Source organism: Danio rerio, chromosome 4 (assembly GCF_052040795.2).
Source record: "Danio rerio strain M-AB ecotype USA chromosome 4, GRCz13ab, whole genome shotgun sequence".
NCBI lineage: Eukaryota > Metazoa > Chordata > Actinopteri > Cypriniformes > Danionidae > Danio > Danio rerio.
This window is the reverse complement of record NC_141024.2, coordinates 73,026,648-73,045,796: the sequence shown is the minus strand read 5'-3', so window position 1 is coordinate 73,045,796 and position 19,149 is coordinate 73,026,648. Positions and strand designations below refer to the sequence as shown.

Sequence of the window (19,149 nt, the reverse complement as noted above, 5' to 3'; positions counted from 1 at the left end):
AGAACTGATTTGGACTTGAGTGAGACAGGTATGGTGTGAGTGAGCTCCGTCATAAGCTTAAATATAGTCGATTAGGTTAAAATGTTTGTTTATATCAGTGGATGACTTGCTTTAATGATGGATTGAGTCAAATAGTGTCCTTGTTAAGCATTATTTTTTAGTATGACGTGAGTTTTGATGTTATAAGCTGTTATGGCCTTGTTTCAAGTTGCCGCCCGCGCCAATTTTTTTAATGGCGGCTTATATGTTTTTTTCCTGACGATTTTGCTTCTTAAACAGTAAAAAAAATGTGGATTATGTCTGTGAAATCGGCATGCAGTTAAAATTGTCAAAAGATATTGTCACGTTATGTCCAGTTTGTGTCTTTGTAGTCATTTGTCTTTGCTTGGTAATCTGCTTCAGTGTTAATGGGGACAGTGGTTCACTTTTCTTTCTTTTTTCTTTTTTGCAACTCTCACAGTCACAGAACAGAGAGCTGAAAGTGTGTCTTGTGTGGTGTTAATCACAGTCCTGTCTTAACTAAACTCCAGGTATGTAATTGTTACAAAATAACCACTATACGATCGATAGACTGAAATAATTGTCTTTATTTTCAATGCATGAGATTATATGTAGAAATATATAAAGGTTACTTATTAATATATAACATCATTTATGTATGCTATTATTAATATGTTATGCAAGTTTGTGTGTATGTGACATCTATTGTGTGTTTCAAGAAAAGAGAAACAAATTATTTGATGTAAAAAGAGTTTATTGTTAAATAAGAACTGATTTGGACTTGAGTGAGACAGAACAGAGAGCTGAAAGTGTGTCTTGTGTGGTGTTTATCGCTGTCCTGTCTTTAATAAACTCCAGACGTGATCCACCAAAGCCGGTGTTGTCGGTGAATTCTTTATGGTGAGGGACGAAGTCCGCTACACTCATACACTACGGACAATTTAGCCTACCCAATTTACCTGTACCGCATGTGTTTGGACTGTGGGGGAAACCGGAGCACCCGGAGGAAACCCACGCGAACGCAGGGAGAACATGCAAACGCCAACCAAGCTGAGGTTCGAGCCAGCAACCTTCGTGCTGTGAGGCGACAGCACTACCTACTGCGCCACTGCCCCGCCATTGCTATATTTATTTATTTAAACCAACCATAAGTGTGAATACTCATAATTAATAATAACTTTATTAATAATATATAATTAATAATAACAGGAGAAGCACTTTATCAGCATCTAGACCAGCAGCCTGTAAGTACATTTAAGATTTGTTTCAGTTGTTGTGTATGGTTTGAGGACTTGTTTCCAGCTGTTTGTGTAAAGTTGTAGGACATTTAAACTTGCTTTCAGTTGTGTATAATACTAGAAGTTGTTTAGCCACTGTTTCCTTGGTTACTATAAGAGCTTGTGTAGCGAACGCAGACGCGGTTTCGCGTCGTCCGCCTCAGTTTCGGCCCTTGTTTTGACTCTCGAGGCGTGTCCAGCTGAATTCAATCAGCTAGTGCTTTGGGGTTATATAAACAACTAGTTCACCGCGGCAGCGGTCGCGGCAGCCTCGTGTGAAGACCGCCTCGTGTGAAGACCGACGAGGGTAAAGACCATCGACTCTACCTGCGCGACTCCACCGAGCAAAGACACCGACAAAGCACTTGAGTACTTTACTGTATTGTTTTTACTTTACACTTATTTTTTGTTGTCAGTGCACTTTTATTATGTGTTTTCTAACTCCTGTTGTTACTAACACTCGCAAAACACGGGAGGTGCGCTGCAGGCGTAATCCTCACAACCTTCGTTCAATACATGTATCTACTATTTCACAACTCTCTCTCTCCGTGGGCCTCTGGAATTGTCAATCAGCTGTTAACAAGGCTGATTTTATTACCTCCATAGCTACATATTCTGACTATAATCTCATGGCTCTAACTGAGACCTGGTTGAGGCCGGAGGACACTGCTACACATGCTACTCTTTCTGCTAATTTCTCTTTTTCCCACACTCCTCGTCAGACAGGGAGAGGGGGTGGGACTGGACTACTAATTTCCAAAGAATGGAAATTTACTCTGATACCGTCCCTGCCAACAATCAGCTCCTTTGAATTCCATGCAGTCACCATTATCCACCCCTTCTACATAAATGTGGTTGTCATCTACCGCCCACCAGGTAAATTAGGTCACTTCCTAGATGAACTGGATGTTCTTCTCTCATCTTTTTCTAATTTTGCCACTCCCTTATTGGTGCTAGGTGACTTCAACATTTACGTTGACAAACCGCAAGCTGCAGACTTTCAGACTTTGCTTGCCTCTTTTGACCTAAAAAGAGCACCTACTTCTGCTACCCACAAATCAGGTAATCAGCTAGACCTTATTTACACACGACACTGCTTCACTGATCAAACAATAGTAACTCCACTACAAATATCTGATCATTTCCTTCTGTCTCTCAACATCCACATTACTCCTGAGCCGCCACACACTCCAACACTGGTTACCTTTCGCAGAAACCTACGATCTCTCTCACCCAATAGACTATCCACCATTGTTTCAGACTCTCTTTCTCCATCTCGCAAACTCACTGCACTTGATTCGAACAGTGCCACTAATACACTCTGCTCCACACTAGCATCATGTCTAGACCGATTATGTCCTCTTGCATCCAGGCCAGCCCGTGCCAGTCCTCCTGCACCCTGGCTCTCGGATGCTCTCCGTGAGCATCGCTCAAAACTTCGGGCTGCGGAGAGAATTTGGCGGAAAACTAAAAATCCTGCACATCTCTTAACATACCAAACTCTTCTGTCCTCTTTCTCAGCTGAGGTTACTTCTGCAAAGCAGACGTATTACCGTCTGAAAATCAACAATGCCACTAATCCTCGCCTACTTTTTAAAACATTTTCCTCCCTCCTCTATCCTCCTCCTCCACCCGCATCCTCCACACTTACTACTGATGACTTTGCTACATTCTTCTGCACCAAAACTGCAAAAATCAGTGCTCAATTTGCTGCACCTACAACAAACACGCAAGATACAACACCAACACCACACACACTCACCTCTTTTTCTCAGCTCTCTGAGTCTGAGGTGTCCAAACTTGTGCTATCTAGCCATGCAACCACCTGTCCACTCGATCCCATTCCCTCTCATCTCTTGCAAGCCATCTCTCCTGCAGTCATACCAACACTGACTCACATAATTAACACATCTCTTGACTCTGGTTTATTCCCCACTACATTTAAGCAGGCTAGGGTAACCCCACTGCTAAAGAAACCCAACCTGGACCATACGCTACTTGAAAACTACAGACCAGTATCCCTGCTTCCATTCATGGCCAAGATTCTGGAGAAAGTAGTGTTCAATCAAGTCCTGGACTTTCTTACTCAAAACAATCTCATGGACAACAAGCAATCCGGCTTTAAGAAAGGCCACTCAACTGAGACTGCCCTGCTCTCGGTCGTGGAGGATCTCAGACTGGCTAAAGCAGACTCTAAATCATCAGTCCTCATTTTGCTGGACTTGTCAGCTGCTTTTGACACTGTCAACCACCAGATCCTGCTATCTACGCTTGAGTCACTGGGCGTTGCGGGCACTGTTATACAATGGTTCAGATCTTACCTCTCTGACAGGTCATTCAGGGTGTCTTGGAGGGGAGAGGTGTCCAACCTACAGCATCTAAACACTGGGGTACCTCAAGGCTCTGTTCTTGGGCCACTTCTCTTCTCCATCTACACATCATCTCTAGGACCAGTCATCCAGAGACATGGATTCTCCTACCACTGCTATGCTGATGATACCCAGCTATACCTCTCTTTTCATCCTGATGATCCCTCGGTTCCAGCTCGCATCTCAACCTGCCTGTTGGATATTTCACACTGGATGAAAGATCATCATCTTCAGCTGAACCTCGCAAAAACGGAAATGCTTGTAGTTTCTGCCAACCCGACTCTACACCGTAACTTTTCAATCCAGATGGATGGGGCAACCATTACTGCATCCAAAATGGTGAAAAGCCTTGGAGTAACGATTGATGACCAACTAAACTTCTCTGACCACATTTCTAGAACTGCTCGATCGTGCAGATTTGCACTCTATAACATCAGAAAGATCCGACCCTTCTTATCTGAACATGCAGCTCAACTCCTTGTTCAAGCTCTTGTTCTCTCCAAACTGGATTACTGCAACTCTCTACTAGCTGGGCTTCCAGCTAACTCTATCAAGCCTCTTCAACTGCTCCAGAATGCAGCAGCACGGGTTGTCTTCAATGAACCTAAACGAGCACATGTCACTCCGCTGCTAGTCCGTTTGCACTGGCTGCCAGTTGCTGCTCGCATCAAATTCAAAACTCTGATGTTTGCCTACAAAGTGACTTCTGGCCTAGCACCTTCTTATCTGCACTCACTTCTGCAGATCTATGTGCCCTCCAGAAACTTGCGTTCTGTGAATGAACGTCGCCTCGTGGTTCCATCCCAAAGAGGGAAAAAATCACTTTCGCGAACGCTCACGCTCAATCTGCCCAGTTGGTGGAATGAACTCCCTAACTGCATCAGAACAGCAGAGTCACTCGCTACTTTCAAGAAACGACTAAAAACTCAACTATTTAGTCTCCACTTCACTTCCTAATCTGCAATTGCCTATTTGAATATCACACTAACTGTACAAAAAAAAAAAAAAAAAAAAAAAATTACTAACACTTCCCTTCTTAGACTTTACAGACCTGAAACTTGCCTTTAGTACTTATTCATTGTTGCTCTTAGTGGTGTAAATTGCTTCCTTGTCCTCATTTGTAAGTCGCTTTGGATAAAAGCGTCTGCTAAATGACTAAATGTAAATGTAAATGTATTATTAATCATTAATATTCATAAACTGAGCAAATTTCGCTGCACAATATAACAACCCGGGCTTCTTCTGAAAACAGCTGTATAGACGTTTCTGGAGAACGCGACGTACGCCCCCGGGTTGCGTTTTTTTCTGCAGTTTTTGTTTTCTCAAATCCACGAGAGGTCACTGTGTGCTTTTCGAGATCTCAGATTTCTCTCGCGAGTGCCATTCATGCCAGCTGTTCTCGCGTAAATCCACTAGAGGCCGCTGTCCACTGACTGTTTGACTGACTGGCCAATCGACTGACCCACCCTCCTTCCCTAAATCCAACCAAGTTTATTGACTGGCTCGCCCTCCCACTTCCCTAAACCCAGCCAACAAGTTTCAAAAGCAAACCAGAAAAAGAATAGCCCTCGTCTGATTTTTACCATGCTTTACCACATTCCCACCCTTATTTACTTTTTTTCTTATTTTCTTGTCAGCTTAGTCCCTTTATTAATCTGGGGTCCCCACAGCGGAATGAACCGCCACTTTATCCAGCAAGTTTTTACGCAGCGGATGCCCTTCCAGCCGCAACCCATCTCTGGGAAACATCCACACACTCATACCCTACGGACAATTTAGCCCACCCAATTCGCCTGTACCGCATGTGTTTGGACTGAAACCGGAGCACCCGGAGGAAACCCACACGAACGCAGGAATAACATGCAAACTCCACACAGATATGCCAACTGAGCTGAGGTTCGAGCCAGAAAACTTCTTGCTGTGAGGCGACAGCACTACCTACTGCGCCACTGCCTCGCCGTTGCTATGTTTATTTATTTAAACCAACCATAAGTCTGAATACTCATAATTAATAATAACTTATTATTAATCATTAATATTCATAAACTGAGCAAATTTCGCTGCACAATATAACAACCCGGGCTCCTTCTGAAAACAGCTGTATAGACGTTTCTGGAGAACGCGACGTACGTCCCTGGGGTACGTTTTTTTCTGCAGTTTTTGTTTTCTCAAATCCACGAGAGGTCGCTGTGTGCTTTTCGAGATCTCGAATTTCTCTCGCGAGTGCCATTCGTGCCAGCTGTTCTCGCGTAAATCCACTAGAGGCCGCTGTCCACTGACTGTTTGACTGACTGACCAATCGACTGACCCACCCTCCTTCCCTACCGAACAGCAATTTTCAAAAGCAAACCAGAAAAAGAAAAGCCCTCGTCTGGTTTTTACTATGCTTTACCACATTCCCACCCTCTTATTTACTTGTTGATTTTTCTGTTTTTGCCTTACTAAGGCCATCTACCTCATGAACAGTTAAATATCCCCCAACTGCGCAATAAACATGTGCAATACTTTCTCATACGCACTTGTACGTAGCACCATATAACCTTGGCAGTAAAACTGATTCTAATTCATAATAATCAAACATATATGGACAATAGTTAGTGCACGGATGTTTTTGTAAGTGCGTTGAGACATCTGATTTTTTTTTGCCGCGGGGGCGGCGTTACTGGCTGTGTGGTAAACTTGCGATAGCGATCTCTCTGTAAGCCGACATTATTATTGTTCTAGTGCTGTGACTTCAGCTTCCGTCCTCCCTCTGCCAGCCACTGAACCGTCACCGTCAGGGTACCAGCAACTCTCTTAATTACCAGCTCCTTTTCACACGGATGCTGTCTGTAAAGCGCTTTGTTGACTCTCCCTCGCTCCTCCATGTTCATCCGGCCTTCACGGTTCACCGCTTTTACCCTTCGCTGCTTTCCCGTGTCTCCAGAGTTCAGTGGTACATTAGCAAGAAACGGAGGCGCATTCACCGCTTTCCTGCGGTTTAGCTAAAGCGTGAAGAGTAAGCAGAGATCAAGGACTTGATGTGGTTTATGCTTCCTTCCTTTTATAAAGTATACATTCCTGAACATATTATCATATCCAGAGGGAGGTGGTGTGTTCACAGAGGCTGAGGGCTTCATGAGCACTTATTTAGGGTTAGAGATGGCTAATATGAAATACAGTTTAGTCCGAATTATTAGTCCCCCCCCCCTTTTTTTTTTTCTTCCCAATTTCTGTTTAACGGAGAGCAGTTTTGTTCAACACATTTCTAATGATAATAGTTTTAATAAGTCATCTGTAGTTACTGATTTATTTTCTCTTTGCCATGATGACAGTAAATAATATTAGACTAGATATTCTTCAAGACACTTCTATACAGCTTAAAGTGACATTTAAAGGCTTAACTAGGTTAATTACACTGTAAAAAAATACCCTAATTTTACAGAAAATATCCCGAAATTTTTTATAGTAATTTTTTGTCATTTAAAATTATATGAAGAACTTAGTAAAATGACAAACAATCTCTCTAAATTCACTGTTTGACTTTTATTTTAGGTACTTTATCATTAAAGACAAATGACTGACATTTTTGTTGTTTATACAGGGAAATTACAGTATTTTTTTCTGTTATTTTAAATTATTTTCAAAAATCCGTAAAAATTACAAACAATATCTGTAAATTAACAGCTTGACTGTTATTTTATGTACTATATAAGTAATGACAAATTACAGCAATTTGTCTGTTTTATACAATAAAATTGCCGTATTATTTACACAGTGTTTTTTCCTGTTTTTTATGAAGTACGTTTAAAATTACGTAAAATTAAAGTAATAAATTGTAATTACTTGCTCTGTAAAAAAAAAAAGATCAAATGACTGGCAGCTACGGCTGCCGAACAAAAACCATAAAATTATGGTAAAATTTCTTTGTTGAAGTAAAGTGCAAAAACTGATAAATCTACAGATATTTTCATTCAAATGTTTACAGAGAAACACTGTTATTTTACAGACTTTTCCTGGTTTAAGCTGGACATGGCTGGTTTTGGCTGGACTCCCAGCTTGGCTAGGCTGGTCAAGCTGGTTTTAGCTGGTCATCTCCCAGTCAGTCCAGCTAAGACCAGGCTGGAAATGACTGGAAACCAGCCTGGAAGTGGCCAAAACCCCTCTAAAACCAGCCTGGTCGACCAGCTAAAACCAGCCTAGACTGGTTTAAGCTGTTTTTTTCAGTAGGGTTAGTAACCACAACGAAAAAACGTTTGTGAAAACGCTATGAGCGATTCCATGCAAATGTAAACCTTCCCTGCTGAAAAATCTAGCTTAAACCACCCTAGGCTGGTTGGGCGGTTTTAGTTGGTTGACCAGCTTGGTTTTAGAGGGGTTTTGGCCATTTGCAGGCTGGTTTCCAGCAATTTCAAGCCTGGTCTTAGCTGGTCAGGCTGGGAGATGACCAGCTAAAACCAGCTTGACCAGCCTAACCAGGCTGGGAGCCCAGCCAAAACCAGCTGTGTCCAGCTTAAACCAGGCTGGTCAAGCTGGTTTAAGCTGGATTTAACTGGTCATTTTCCAGCCAGACCAGCTAAAACCAGGCTGGAAATGGCTGGAAACCAGCCTGGAAATGGCCAAAACCCCTCTAAAACCAGACTGGTCGACCAGCTAAAACCAGCCTAGGGTGGTTTAAGCTGGATTTTTCAGCAGGGAACTCATAAGTGTGGTCTGACAATATCAGGTGGTATTTTTGAACCAGGATGGTCAAGCTGGTTTTAGCTGGTCACTTTCTAGCCTGACCAGCTAAGACCAGGCTGGAAACCAGCCTGGAAGTGGCCAAAACCCCTCTAAAACCAGCCTGGTAGTTCTGCTAAAACCAGCCAACAAGCCTAGGCTGCTTTAAGCTGGATTTTTCAGCAGGGTTGCCATGAAAAAAATTAAGTTTTCACCAAAATAGAGAAACTTTTTCAACATTTTTTTCTGTAAACAAGTATTTTACAGTAGTAAAATCTTTAAAACTGTCTCTGTCAGTGTTTTCAAACTATTATATTGGGCCAATTTCACATCTGTCACATCCATAATGAAGTTTTTCCCTCATAAATGAAAAAATGTCAAATAAAATGAAATCAATCATTTGTGTTCTGTAGTGAGCGACTCTTATCCTTTTGATTAGCATTGTTTAGGTTTGTACAGTTTAATTCACTGAATTTCTACAAAGTAGTACTGTAAACTCACAACTTTTTTGTTATCAAATTTTTAAAAAATATAATAAACCTTTGTCTTTTTTTGATATCCCATAACTCTGCTGGAAATGCTCTTATATGCTTTTAAAAATAAGTTTTATAAAATTGCTAGCCTATTTTCGTCCCCGCTCTCCCCAGCTAATGTGGATGTAAAATGGACGTCAAGTTTTGACATCAAGTCGATACGCATTTTTGACGTGTTGTTTGACATCATCTTATGAATAATGGACTGACAGTTTTTCAATAAGAAACGTTCAATTAAGCCACTAGGTAAGCTAGTAGTGAGAATTTAAACCACCACATTACATTTCACAACAGTCTTCCAGTAAACACCAGCGTGTACCGTAACGTAACCCCAAGTGAGAGCTGGCAGGTTTAAGGTGAGGAAATGAATAACAAGCATACGTTACTTCAGATCAGTCCAGTCTCTCAGTGACCTCCTCTGAGGTCCAGAAGGTCCTGCAGGTGTTTAATGTAGCCTATGGCGGCCCGCAGTGTCTCTACCTTGCTCAGTCTTTTATCCTCGAAGTCCTGAGGTAAATGTTGCCGGAGTCTGGCGTACCCCTGGTTGACGCACCGGACCCGCTGCCGCTCTCTCTCGTTGCGCTTGTTGATGAACGCCGGCTCCAGAGCGCCGAAGTTCCCGTGGTAGGACAGGTAGGAAACGCATTCAATGTAGCGTTGACTATTTAAGTGATCTTGGTGTTTCTGTGTTTTATTTTGTGCGTCTTTGAAGGGAGAGTACGGGTAGTTTAAAGACAAACCCAGTGCCAAAGGGTGAGCATATGGCACTCTGTCCATCACATCATGTCGGTCCATTACATCCTGATCAGATCCCATTTTTCTAGAATATAGCAAACAATTGTTTGACACACTTCACTTTACTAAGGTGGCATTAGTTAATGTATTTGCTGATGTTAACTAATAATGAACAATATCATTTATTCGGTATTAAAATCAAACATTATGCTTGTTAACATTAATAATAATAATAAATTTTGTTTATATTGCGCTTTTCGTGCTAACAAGAGCACCAAAACACTGAAAAATGAAATACACACAAAAAAGTAAATATATATATATATATATATATATATATATATATATATATATATATATATATATATATATATAATAGTAAAATACAGATTAAAAGAAAGTCTCATAAGTTATAAGCAATAATAAAAAGACGAGTTTTAAGAAGTTTCTTAAAACAGTCCAGGGAACTAAGTTAGCATTCATTAATGATGAATTAATACTGTAATTAATGCAATATTCATTGTTTATGTTAGTAACTACAATTATAATGCAACCTTATTGTGAAGTGTTACCCTAAAAGCATCACATCTACTCTAATTTAGGAAGCTAATAATTTGAGTTTAGTAGATTTTTTAGCACCTTGGCGCCGATGTCGTCTGTTGAAATAAAAGATGGATGGATCCCTCTGATGTGCTGAAGTTGGGTTCAGTCAGCATACTGTCTTGTCTTCTTTCTGCAAGCATAAACCTCTTCCTTCCTCTTATGAGGGCAGGTGGGTGAAGTGATGTATGATGGAGGATGGATATCTGGATGTAGGACGTCCTTTTAACAGTCATTTTAACATTGGCGTACTTCAGGGAAACGCCTCTGTACCTGATATCTAGGGCCGGGCAGACATGTTTGTTTGTTTGTTTTTTTGCTATTGTAAAAAACAAGTAAAATGTCTATGCGTAATCAATTTGAGAGTAAAGAAGCCGAAAACTTAACTTAAAAATATCCAATTCGAAACACTGTCATTTGCTAAAAAATGGCTGATTTTCCATGGTGAAAAAATATGCTACAGCAAATCTGTAAGCATCCATAAATTGACTTTCAGAATTCCCTGAAACTTACATTTTTGTTTATTTATTAAATATATTAGTTATATATTAGTTTGTTCCCACTCCCCTGGCAAATTCTGACCTAAAGTTACTTTTATTCAACCAGCAAGTTTTTTTTTCTGACACTGAAAAGACAAAGGCCTCTCCCAAAAGAGAATAAGACGATGTGCTGGAGGCATCGTTGTGGAAAAAATAGATTTCTCAGCTTTTATATACCTTTGAACAAAAAGTTGTGTCCAAAATTATTCATACCCTTTGCAAACTGTCACAGTCTATAGGAAAAGCTGTTTTCCCTGCTGAAAAATCCAGCTCAAACCAGCCTAGGCTGGTTTTAACTGGTCGACCAGGCTGGTTTTAGAGGGGTTTTGGCAGCTGGTCAGGCTGGGAGATGACCAGCTAAAACCAGCTTGGCCAGCCTAGCCAAGCTGGGAGTCCAGCCAAAACCAGCTATATCTAGCTTAAACCAGGCTGGTCAAGCTGGTTTTAGCTGGATTTGGCTGGTAATTTTCCAGCCTGACCAGCTAAGACCAGGCTGGAAATGGCCAAAACCCCTCTAAAACCAGGCTGGTCAACCAGCTAAAACCAGCCAACCAGCCTAGGCTTAGGATTTTTCAGCAGGGTTGGTTTGTGGACAGTCATGGCTAAGACAAAGAAGCTCAGAGAGGTAAAAAGAATCCAAGGATCACCACAAAGACCATCCTGATAAATCTGGACTTTGTTGGTGGCAACATTAAGGCAGAGAGTCCAACAGACACTGCGCACCGCTGGTTTACACAAACGCAGGTCAATGTTGACTCCACTTTTACAGAGAAGGCACACAAAAACGCCTGCTTGGCCAAATGCTTATGTGGACAAAGAAGAAGACTTCTGGTCTTCTGTTTTATGGTCAGACGAAACCAAAAGATTATTTTTTGACCACAATGAGGTGTAGCCTTGATTTGGTGTAAAAAAAGAGAAGCCTTCAACTCTGTCAATCATGGTGGTGGGAGCCTAATGTTTGAAGGGTGTTTACATGCCTAATTACTTTACAATATACATGAGGGACATTTTCATTTGAACATTTGTTTTCACATAGCATATATTTATCAACAATGTGTGTAAAAACTATATCAGCTATTTAAAAAAAGACTAATCATTCAATACAAGCTCCTATGTAATAAAATGTTTTAAATATATTTAAATGCGACCCCATATTCAGCAGATAAACTAAATATTAAACTTGTCATGATTTCCTATTGTAAATATACTTCTAAAGGAGCTGTTGACTTGGACCCGTTATGTGTAACAAAACTGCAAAAACACAAGGAGAACTACTGAAATGGCTTTAACCTCTTAAGGCCCAAGCTGTTTTTTACATGCATTTTTTATTTCTCTTTACTATTTGGGCTTATTGGAACCTAATTAGATTAGGATGCAAGTGTCATCTTTTGACATGATGTACTTTTAGAGAAAAAATGATGTCCATATATGTAGACCGAATTTACATTAAACACTTTTTCCTGAATTTTTTGTAGTGAATATTAAACATAGTTTTTTATTTATTTATTTTTTACTTGCTTTGACTATCAGAGAGTAAAAAAAATTTAAAAAATTAATTCCACAGTCCTCCACTGTACCTTGGTCCCGCATTCATTTCAAAGGAGCGCTACCCTGTAGCAAGATGGCGGCGCTATTGACGCATTCCGTCCAATAGACAACAATAGGCCGGGCGACATCTAATGTATATATCTGTGTTCTCGTTTCAACTGTACATGTAGGCTATAGTAGTTTATAGTAAATACTAGTGTTTGTAACCAATATTTAGGCTACACCCCTTTGTTGTGCGTTACACTGTAGTATTAACTAACTTATAAACTGCAGCATGCTATTACTACATTACACATGGAGTGTTATAAAATCATAATTGTGTAAACATCTTCTATAAATTATCTGGGATAAATCGTGAGCGAAGTAGCCTAGTAGTGGGGTACAAAATCAAGTCCACTCTTTCCAGGTTTTAGTGAAAGCACATCGGCCTGGCGCGGACTCCGGAGCGGTGGATTGTGGACTGAGGCCGTGATTGGAGGATATGTTGGGATTGAGGACTGGAGGAGGCTGGGAAACAAACAGGGAGTGCTGCTGTGTGGACTGGAGGCCGCAGTCTGCATATTATACAAGCCAATTTCAGCAAAATGATCGAATAAACGGCGCGTTTGCGGATCCAGGGTTGATGAGTAACTCGCGCGCAGGAGATGCTGTTTACTGAAGGCGAAGCACATCCATCAGATCCAGCATGCGGCATTTCTACCTCCTGATCGTTAACACAAACCTTCACGAGACACTGAACTGTCTGTGGTTTCTCCTCACCGATATTTAACGGATTTGTAAAGACGCGTTAGCTCTTTATGTATGTGCGTATCAAACGGACACTGAAGATCTCTCTTTATTTGGTCATTTTAATAACTCGACAGTGAAGGATTAGTCCCGTTACAGTAATTTGAGCATCACAGGTGAGAAAAGCATGCGTTTAACAGCTCTATAACTGCTTGAGATACAACTCTAATATCTTTAAGTTAATTAATATCTCTTTGGCCCAGACTCATCCTCAACTATCTTCTTGAAACGCTTCTCACGTGTAATGATATTCAACAGATAATATGCTCTCCATAAACCACACATTTCCATAACATCTCAAGCAAACAGTCTTTAAGTCAATGTATGTTGTATAAAATGGCCGCCTTTAACGCCGATTTCTTTACAATTTTAAATTAACTGTTACGTTAGCAACAATTAGCATATCGCTTTTAAACGTTAGTTGTTGAATTAATTAATATTTTATAACACTAAGAACTTATAAGCTACTTACATGTTCAGTTGAACTACTTAAAATGTTAATGTTTTAGCATATTATAAGTTTAGCATCACACATAATCATTATTTAATGTCAGTTAATGTGTTTACTAAAACAAAAAGAGTAAACGACAGCATTTTATCTTTAATTAATATCTCTTTGGCCCAGACTCATCCTCAACTATCTTCTTGAAACGCTTCTCACGTGTAATGATATTCAACAGATAATATGCTCTCCATAAACCACACATTTCCATAACATCTCAAGCAAACAGTCGTTATGTCAATGTATGTTGTATAAAATGGCCGCCTTTAACGCCGATTTCAAATTTTAAATTAACTATGTTAGCAACAATTAGCATATCGCTTTTAAACGTTAGTTGTTCAATTAATTGATATTTTATAACACTAAACACTTAAAAACTAACATGTTCAATTGAACTACTTAAAATGTTAATGTTTTAGCATATTATAGCATCACACATAATCATTATTTAATGTCAGTTAATGTGTTTACTAAAACAAACAAAGAGTAAACAACAGCATTTATTAATCATAGTTCAACATTTACTATGTTAAAATGCTTGTTGAATCAATCAATTACCTTATTTTTGTGTTATCTACGTTAACAAAGATGAATAAATACTGTAGTTCGTGTTTTGTTTATGTTAGCAAGCTAGCTTTAACTAATGGCATCTTGTAAATTGTAGCCAGTTCAGCTTTTTGGAAAATACATCCTTAAAGTTGAAAATAAGTATATATATTTTTTATTTACAGCGTGGAATACTATTTACCACAGTTTTACTTTATTAACAATAGACTGTAATGTTTGGGCTAGTAAAATAGTGTTAGGCATACCTTTTTAAAAATGATTTTTAGCCAGAATGCATATTTAATGTGACGTGGCACTGTGTTTTTATGAATACATACAAGTAATCTTTATTTCTAAAGAATTTTGACTAGGTAGATTGTGTCAAAGCAAGAAAAAAAGAGCAAAAATCCATTTACACTTGTTCGTTTAGCAGACGCTTTTATCCAAAGCAACTTACAATGAGGATAAAATAAACAACAGTGAGTACCCTGCTGAAAAATCCAGCTTAAACCAGCCTAGGCTGGTTGGCTGGTTTTAGCTAGTCAACCAGGCTGGTTTTAGAGGGGTTTTGGCCACTTCCAGGCTGGTTTCCAGCCATTTCCAGCCTGGTCTTAGCTGGTTAGGCTGGGAAATGACCAGCTTAAACCAGCTTGACCACCCTTGCCAGGCTGGGAGCCCAGCCAAAACCAGCTATGTCCAGCTTAAACCAGGTTGGTCAAGCTGGTTTTAGCTGGATTTAGCTGGTCATTTTCCAGCCTGACCAGCTAAGACCAGGCTGGAAATGGCTGGAAACCAGCCTGGAAGTGGCCAAAACCCCTCTAAAACCAGCCTGGTCGACCAGCTAAAACCAGCCAACCAGCCTAGGCTGGTTTAAGCTGGATTTTTTAGCAGGGTAGCTATGACAAAGTTACTAAGTTTACAAGGATGAAAACAATGCTTTTAAGAAGCATGAGGTATATAAAAGGTGTCTGGTGCAGATGAAGAGGAAAAAAGTGTCACCTACAGGTGGTTTGTAAACCCACTCACCTGTGTGAAGTACACTTAGTTAGAACAGTAAGATGTTTTCCAGGATTGTGGAGAGTTGATGAAGTGTCTGGTTAGGGCTGGGTGATATAGCAAAAATGAAATCTCGATAATTATTTTCCATATTTAACGATAATGATATATACAGTTGAAGTCAGAATTATTAGCCCCTTTTTGAATTGTTTTTTAAATATTTCCCAAATGATGTTTAACAGAGCAAGGAAATTTTCACCGTATGTCTGATAATATTTTTTCTTCTGGAGAAAGTCTTATTTGTTTTATTTCGGCTAGAATCAAAGCAGTTTTTAATTTTTTAAACACCATTTTAAGGTCAATATTATTAGCCCCTTTAAGCTATATTTGTTTTCGATAGTCTACAGAACAAACCATCATTATACAATAACTTGCCTAATTACTCTATCCTGCCTAGTCAACCTAGTTAAGCCTTTAAATGTCACTTTAAGCTGTATAGAAGTGTCTTGAAGAATATCTAGTCTAATATTATTTACTGTCATCATGTCAAAGATTAAACAAATCAGTTATTAGAGATGAGATATTAAAACTATTATGTTTAGAAATGTGTTGGAAAAAGTCTGCTCTCCGTTAAGAGATTGGGAAAAAAAAAATAAACAGGGGGGCTAATAATTCTGACTTCAATTGTATTTCGATATAAGTTGTTAATGCTTCCAGCTTTTAAAGAGTACATCAACAATGACTGAAGCCCCAAAAATTAGAGGGTCCATTAAATGGCGTACCATATTTTCGGCTGATAAATTTTCTGTGGCCAAAATTTCGGCACATCTCAAATATTAAGATCATGAAACTTTTATATTCCCATTGTTGCACATTTCTGCTGTGTGGTTGGCTCTTAGATCAATATAGAGTAGAACGTCTAGACCTTATCATTGTTATTGACATTTTATTGCGATATAATATCGTTTATTTGCCCAGACCTAATACATACGGCGTGGACAGAGTGTGCCACTTACAGGTGGTTTGTAAACCCACTCACCTACGTGAAGCACACTTAAAAACTGCCAAATGAGCCATAACAGTATTTCAGGTTGTGGAACATTCCAGCGTATTAGGGAGGCAGGAATAGTGGTAGAATGGTGGTGGCTTGTATACGCAATATATCGGCTGATAGAATCTATTTTATTGTTATCAGTCCAAAAACAAAATAAGTCAGATATCTAGCTGATAAATTATGTCTTATTTTCACTGGTTGAAGCATTTCACGTGCTGCCGTTTAGAGTTTGGTTAGTGACTTAAAAGGTTAATGCTTTTTTCTTTTGTTAGGCAGTAAATTTTATTTAAAAAAAAAAAAGTTGGCCCTAGAAACAAATTGTTGATTACATTACATTTACATTTACATTTAGTCATTTAGCAGACGCTTTTATCCAAAGCGACTTACAAATGAGGACAAGGAAGCAATTTACACAACCAAGAGCAACAATGAATAAGTGCTATAGGCAAGTTTCAGGTCTGTAAAGTCTAAGAAGGGAAGTATTAGTAGTATTAGTATTTTTTTTTTTTTTGGGTACAGTTAGTGTGATATTCAGAGAGGCAATTGCAGATTAGGAAGTGTAGTGGAGACTAAATAGTTGGGTTTTTTGTTGTTTCTTGAAAGTAGCGAGTGACTCTGCTGTTCTGATGCAGTTAGGGAGTTCATTCCACCAACTGGGCAGATTGAGCGTGAGCGTTCGCGAAAGTGATTTCTTCCCTCTTTGGGATGAAACCACGAGGCGACGTTCATTCACAGAACGCAAGTTTCTGGAGGGCACATAGATCTGCAGAAGCGAGAGCAGATAAGAAGGAGCAAGGCCAGAAGTCACTTTGTAGGCAAACATCAGAGCTTTGAATTTGATGCGAGAGGCAACTGGCAGCCAGTGCAAACGGATGAGCAGCGGAGTGACATGTGCTCTTTTAGGGTCATTGAAGACCACTCGTGCTGCTGCATTCTGGAGCAGTTGAAGAGGCTTGATAGAGTTAGCTGGAAGCCCCGCTAGTAGAGAGTTGCAGTAATCCAGTTTGGAGAGAACAAGAGCTTGAACAAGGAGTTGAGCTGCATGTTCAGATAAGAAGGGTCGGATCTTTCTGATGTTATAGAGTGTGAATCTGCACGATCGAGCAGTTCTAGAAATGTGGTCAGAGAAGTTTAGTTGGTCATCAATCGTTACTCCAAGGCTTTTCACCATTTTGGATGCAGTAATGGTTGCCCCATCCATCTGGATTGAAAAGTTATGGTGTAGAGTCGAGTTGGCAGAAACTACAAGCATTTCCGTTTTTGCGAGGTTCAGCTGAAGATGATGATCTTTCTTCCAGTGTGAAATATCCAACAGGCAGGCTGAGATATGAGCTGGAACGGAGGGATCATCAGGATGAAAAGAGAGGTATAGCTGGGTATCATCAGCATAGCAGTGGTAGGAGAATCCATGTCTCTGGATGACTGGTCCTAGAGATGATGTGTAGATGGAGAAGAGAAGTGGCCCAAGAACAGAGCCTTGAGGTACCCCAGTGTTTAGATGCTGTAGGTTGGACACCTCTCCCCTCCAAGACACCCTGAATGACCTGTCAGAGAGGTAAGATCTGATTAATGATTAAGATCTGATTAATGAAGTGCAGAGATCAGTTCAAGCTTCTCTGATGTTAAATTGTTCAAATAAAAAGCAGTTGCTCACTGTATGTGTTGACATTTTGCTTTTGCAGTCATGCAGAAACGCACTAATAGTTATAATTTTCTACAAATATATTGGCTATCGGCCTCCGAATCTAATGAGTTATCTTTTATCTGTATTGATCAACAATTTCTATACCGGTGTATCTCTTATTTCTAGTTCAGTTAAGTACAGAAAAGGGTGCCAGAAGTAATTTTGTGCCTTGCTTTGCATTGCCACAGCTTGAATGTTATCTTTAGTGCTGACACAGGCAGAACAAACCTAAAGACAAATGTTGTTCAGCACTCCTGCAGTCAGATATCTGAACTCCACAGTAGTGGCACATTTCATCAACTGCAACCTGTCTATTTTAGTACAGCACTTTATATCACAGTACCTATCATGTTTACAATTACGATTACTACTGTTTCTTTTAATGTGTTACGTATACATTAGAAATGAAGTGATTATTTTTACTTGTAAAGTGGGCTCCTCCACATGGACAAATACTATAGTACTATAGTAAATACTATTGTTTTTCTGAACCATACTATAATAAATTGTATTATATTTTACAACTCGGGCTCATTGTGGAAAGGTAGCCCCGCGGACGTTTCTGCGGACCACGATTTACGTCCCGGGAGGTACGTATTCGAGCGTTTTTTTTTTTGTTTTCGCGGATCCGCGAGAGGCCGCTGTGCGCTCTTTTTCGCGTCTCGGGCGGGCGCCTCTCGGGCCGTTCTCGCGCGAAAAGCCGCCGGATCGGGAAAAAAAAAAAAAAAAAAGCAAAAGCCCTCGTCTTTGATTTCGACCGCGTTTTCGAATCCCGCCGCGTTCTCGCCCTCATTTTTCGGATTCCGTTTTTCGTCTCACCTGATTTCCGGAACCTGCTGTTCCCCGGACTCGATCCCGGTCATCGTCCACCGCGGCCAGCTTCTCCTCCTTGTCCGGGAAAGCCCTCCACTCGGAGGCGAGCCGTCGGCCGGCGAGCGCGAAGAGGAGGGGCGGAGCGGCGCCACACCACCCCGCGGCGTTCGCTCGAAAAAAACCAAACGCGGCCTTTACGTACCTCCGGCCACGTAAATCGCGGTCTCCAGAAACGTCCGGCGGGCTACGTTTCCAGAATGAGCTTGGGTTGATATTTTACGTATAATAGTGTTTACAACACTTTGTTGATGCATAATTAATGTGGGGGAAATAAGTATTGAACACTTTTTCTTCCTTGGAATAATATTTCTAAAGCAGCTGTTAACATGGAATTGGACCAGGTTTTGGTAAACCCAAAAAAAAATAAAATAAAAAAAAGTAACCTGAAAAATGAGTTTTGTGTATTAAT

The 19,149-nt window shown here is 40.1% G+C and overlaps 2 protein-coding genes across 9 annotated transcripts in view; one reads left to right on the top strand and one right to left on the bottom strand.

Moving 5' to 3' along the window:
- large1 (LARGE xylosyl- and glucuronyltransferase 1) overlaps positions 1 to 19,149 on the top strand; it is a 75,410-nt gene continuing 56,261 nt past the window's right edge. For 4 of the 7 annotated variants that reach the window (XR_015942053.1, XR_015942055.1, XR_015942054.1 and 1 more), the window contains 1 exon segment: positions 12,809 to 13,201. The gene's annotated coding sequence lies outside the window, so the exon portion shown is untranslated. 7 annotated transcript variants of the gene reach the window in all.
- LOC147845296 (achaete-scute complex protein T4-like) lies at positions 7,154 to 11,017 on the bottom strand. Of its 2 annotated transcripts, XR_015943063.1 has the most exons (3): positions 10,252 to 11,017; positions 8,492 to 9,697; positions 7,154 to 8,289 (listed from the first exon to the last, which is right to left on the bottom strand). XR_015943063.1 is itself a non-coding variant. In XM_087250610.2 (2 exons), the coding sequence occupies exons 1-2, from the start codon at positions 10,446 to 10,448 to the stop codon at positions 9,283 to 9,285; spliced, it is 612 nt and encodes a 203-aa protein (XP_087106736.2). In that variant the 5' UTR covers positions 10,449 to 11,017; the 3' UTR covers positions 7,401 to 9,282. The 2 variants fall into 2 exon arrangements, 1 of the variants encoding a protein (XP_087106736.2); XM_087250610.2 differs by having other exon boundaries at positions 7,401 to 9,697.

Bases quoted from the DNA above. Each gene is read 5' to 3' on its own strand.
- LOC147845296 (XM_087250610.2), bottom strand. From the start codon at position 10,448: ATGACTGTTAAAAGGACGTCCTACATCCAGATATCCATCCTCCATCAT. The intron at 9,698-10,251 runs GTGCTAAAAAAT...GCTATATTCTAG, and splicing joins CAGACGACATCGGCGCCAAG to AAAAATGGGATCTGATCAGG.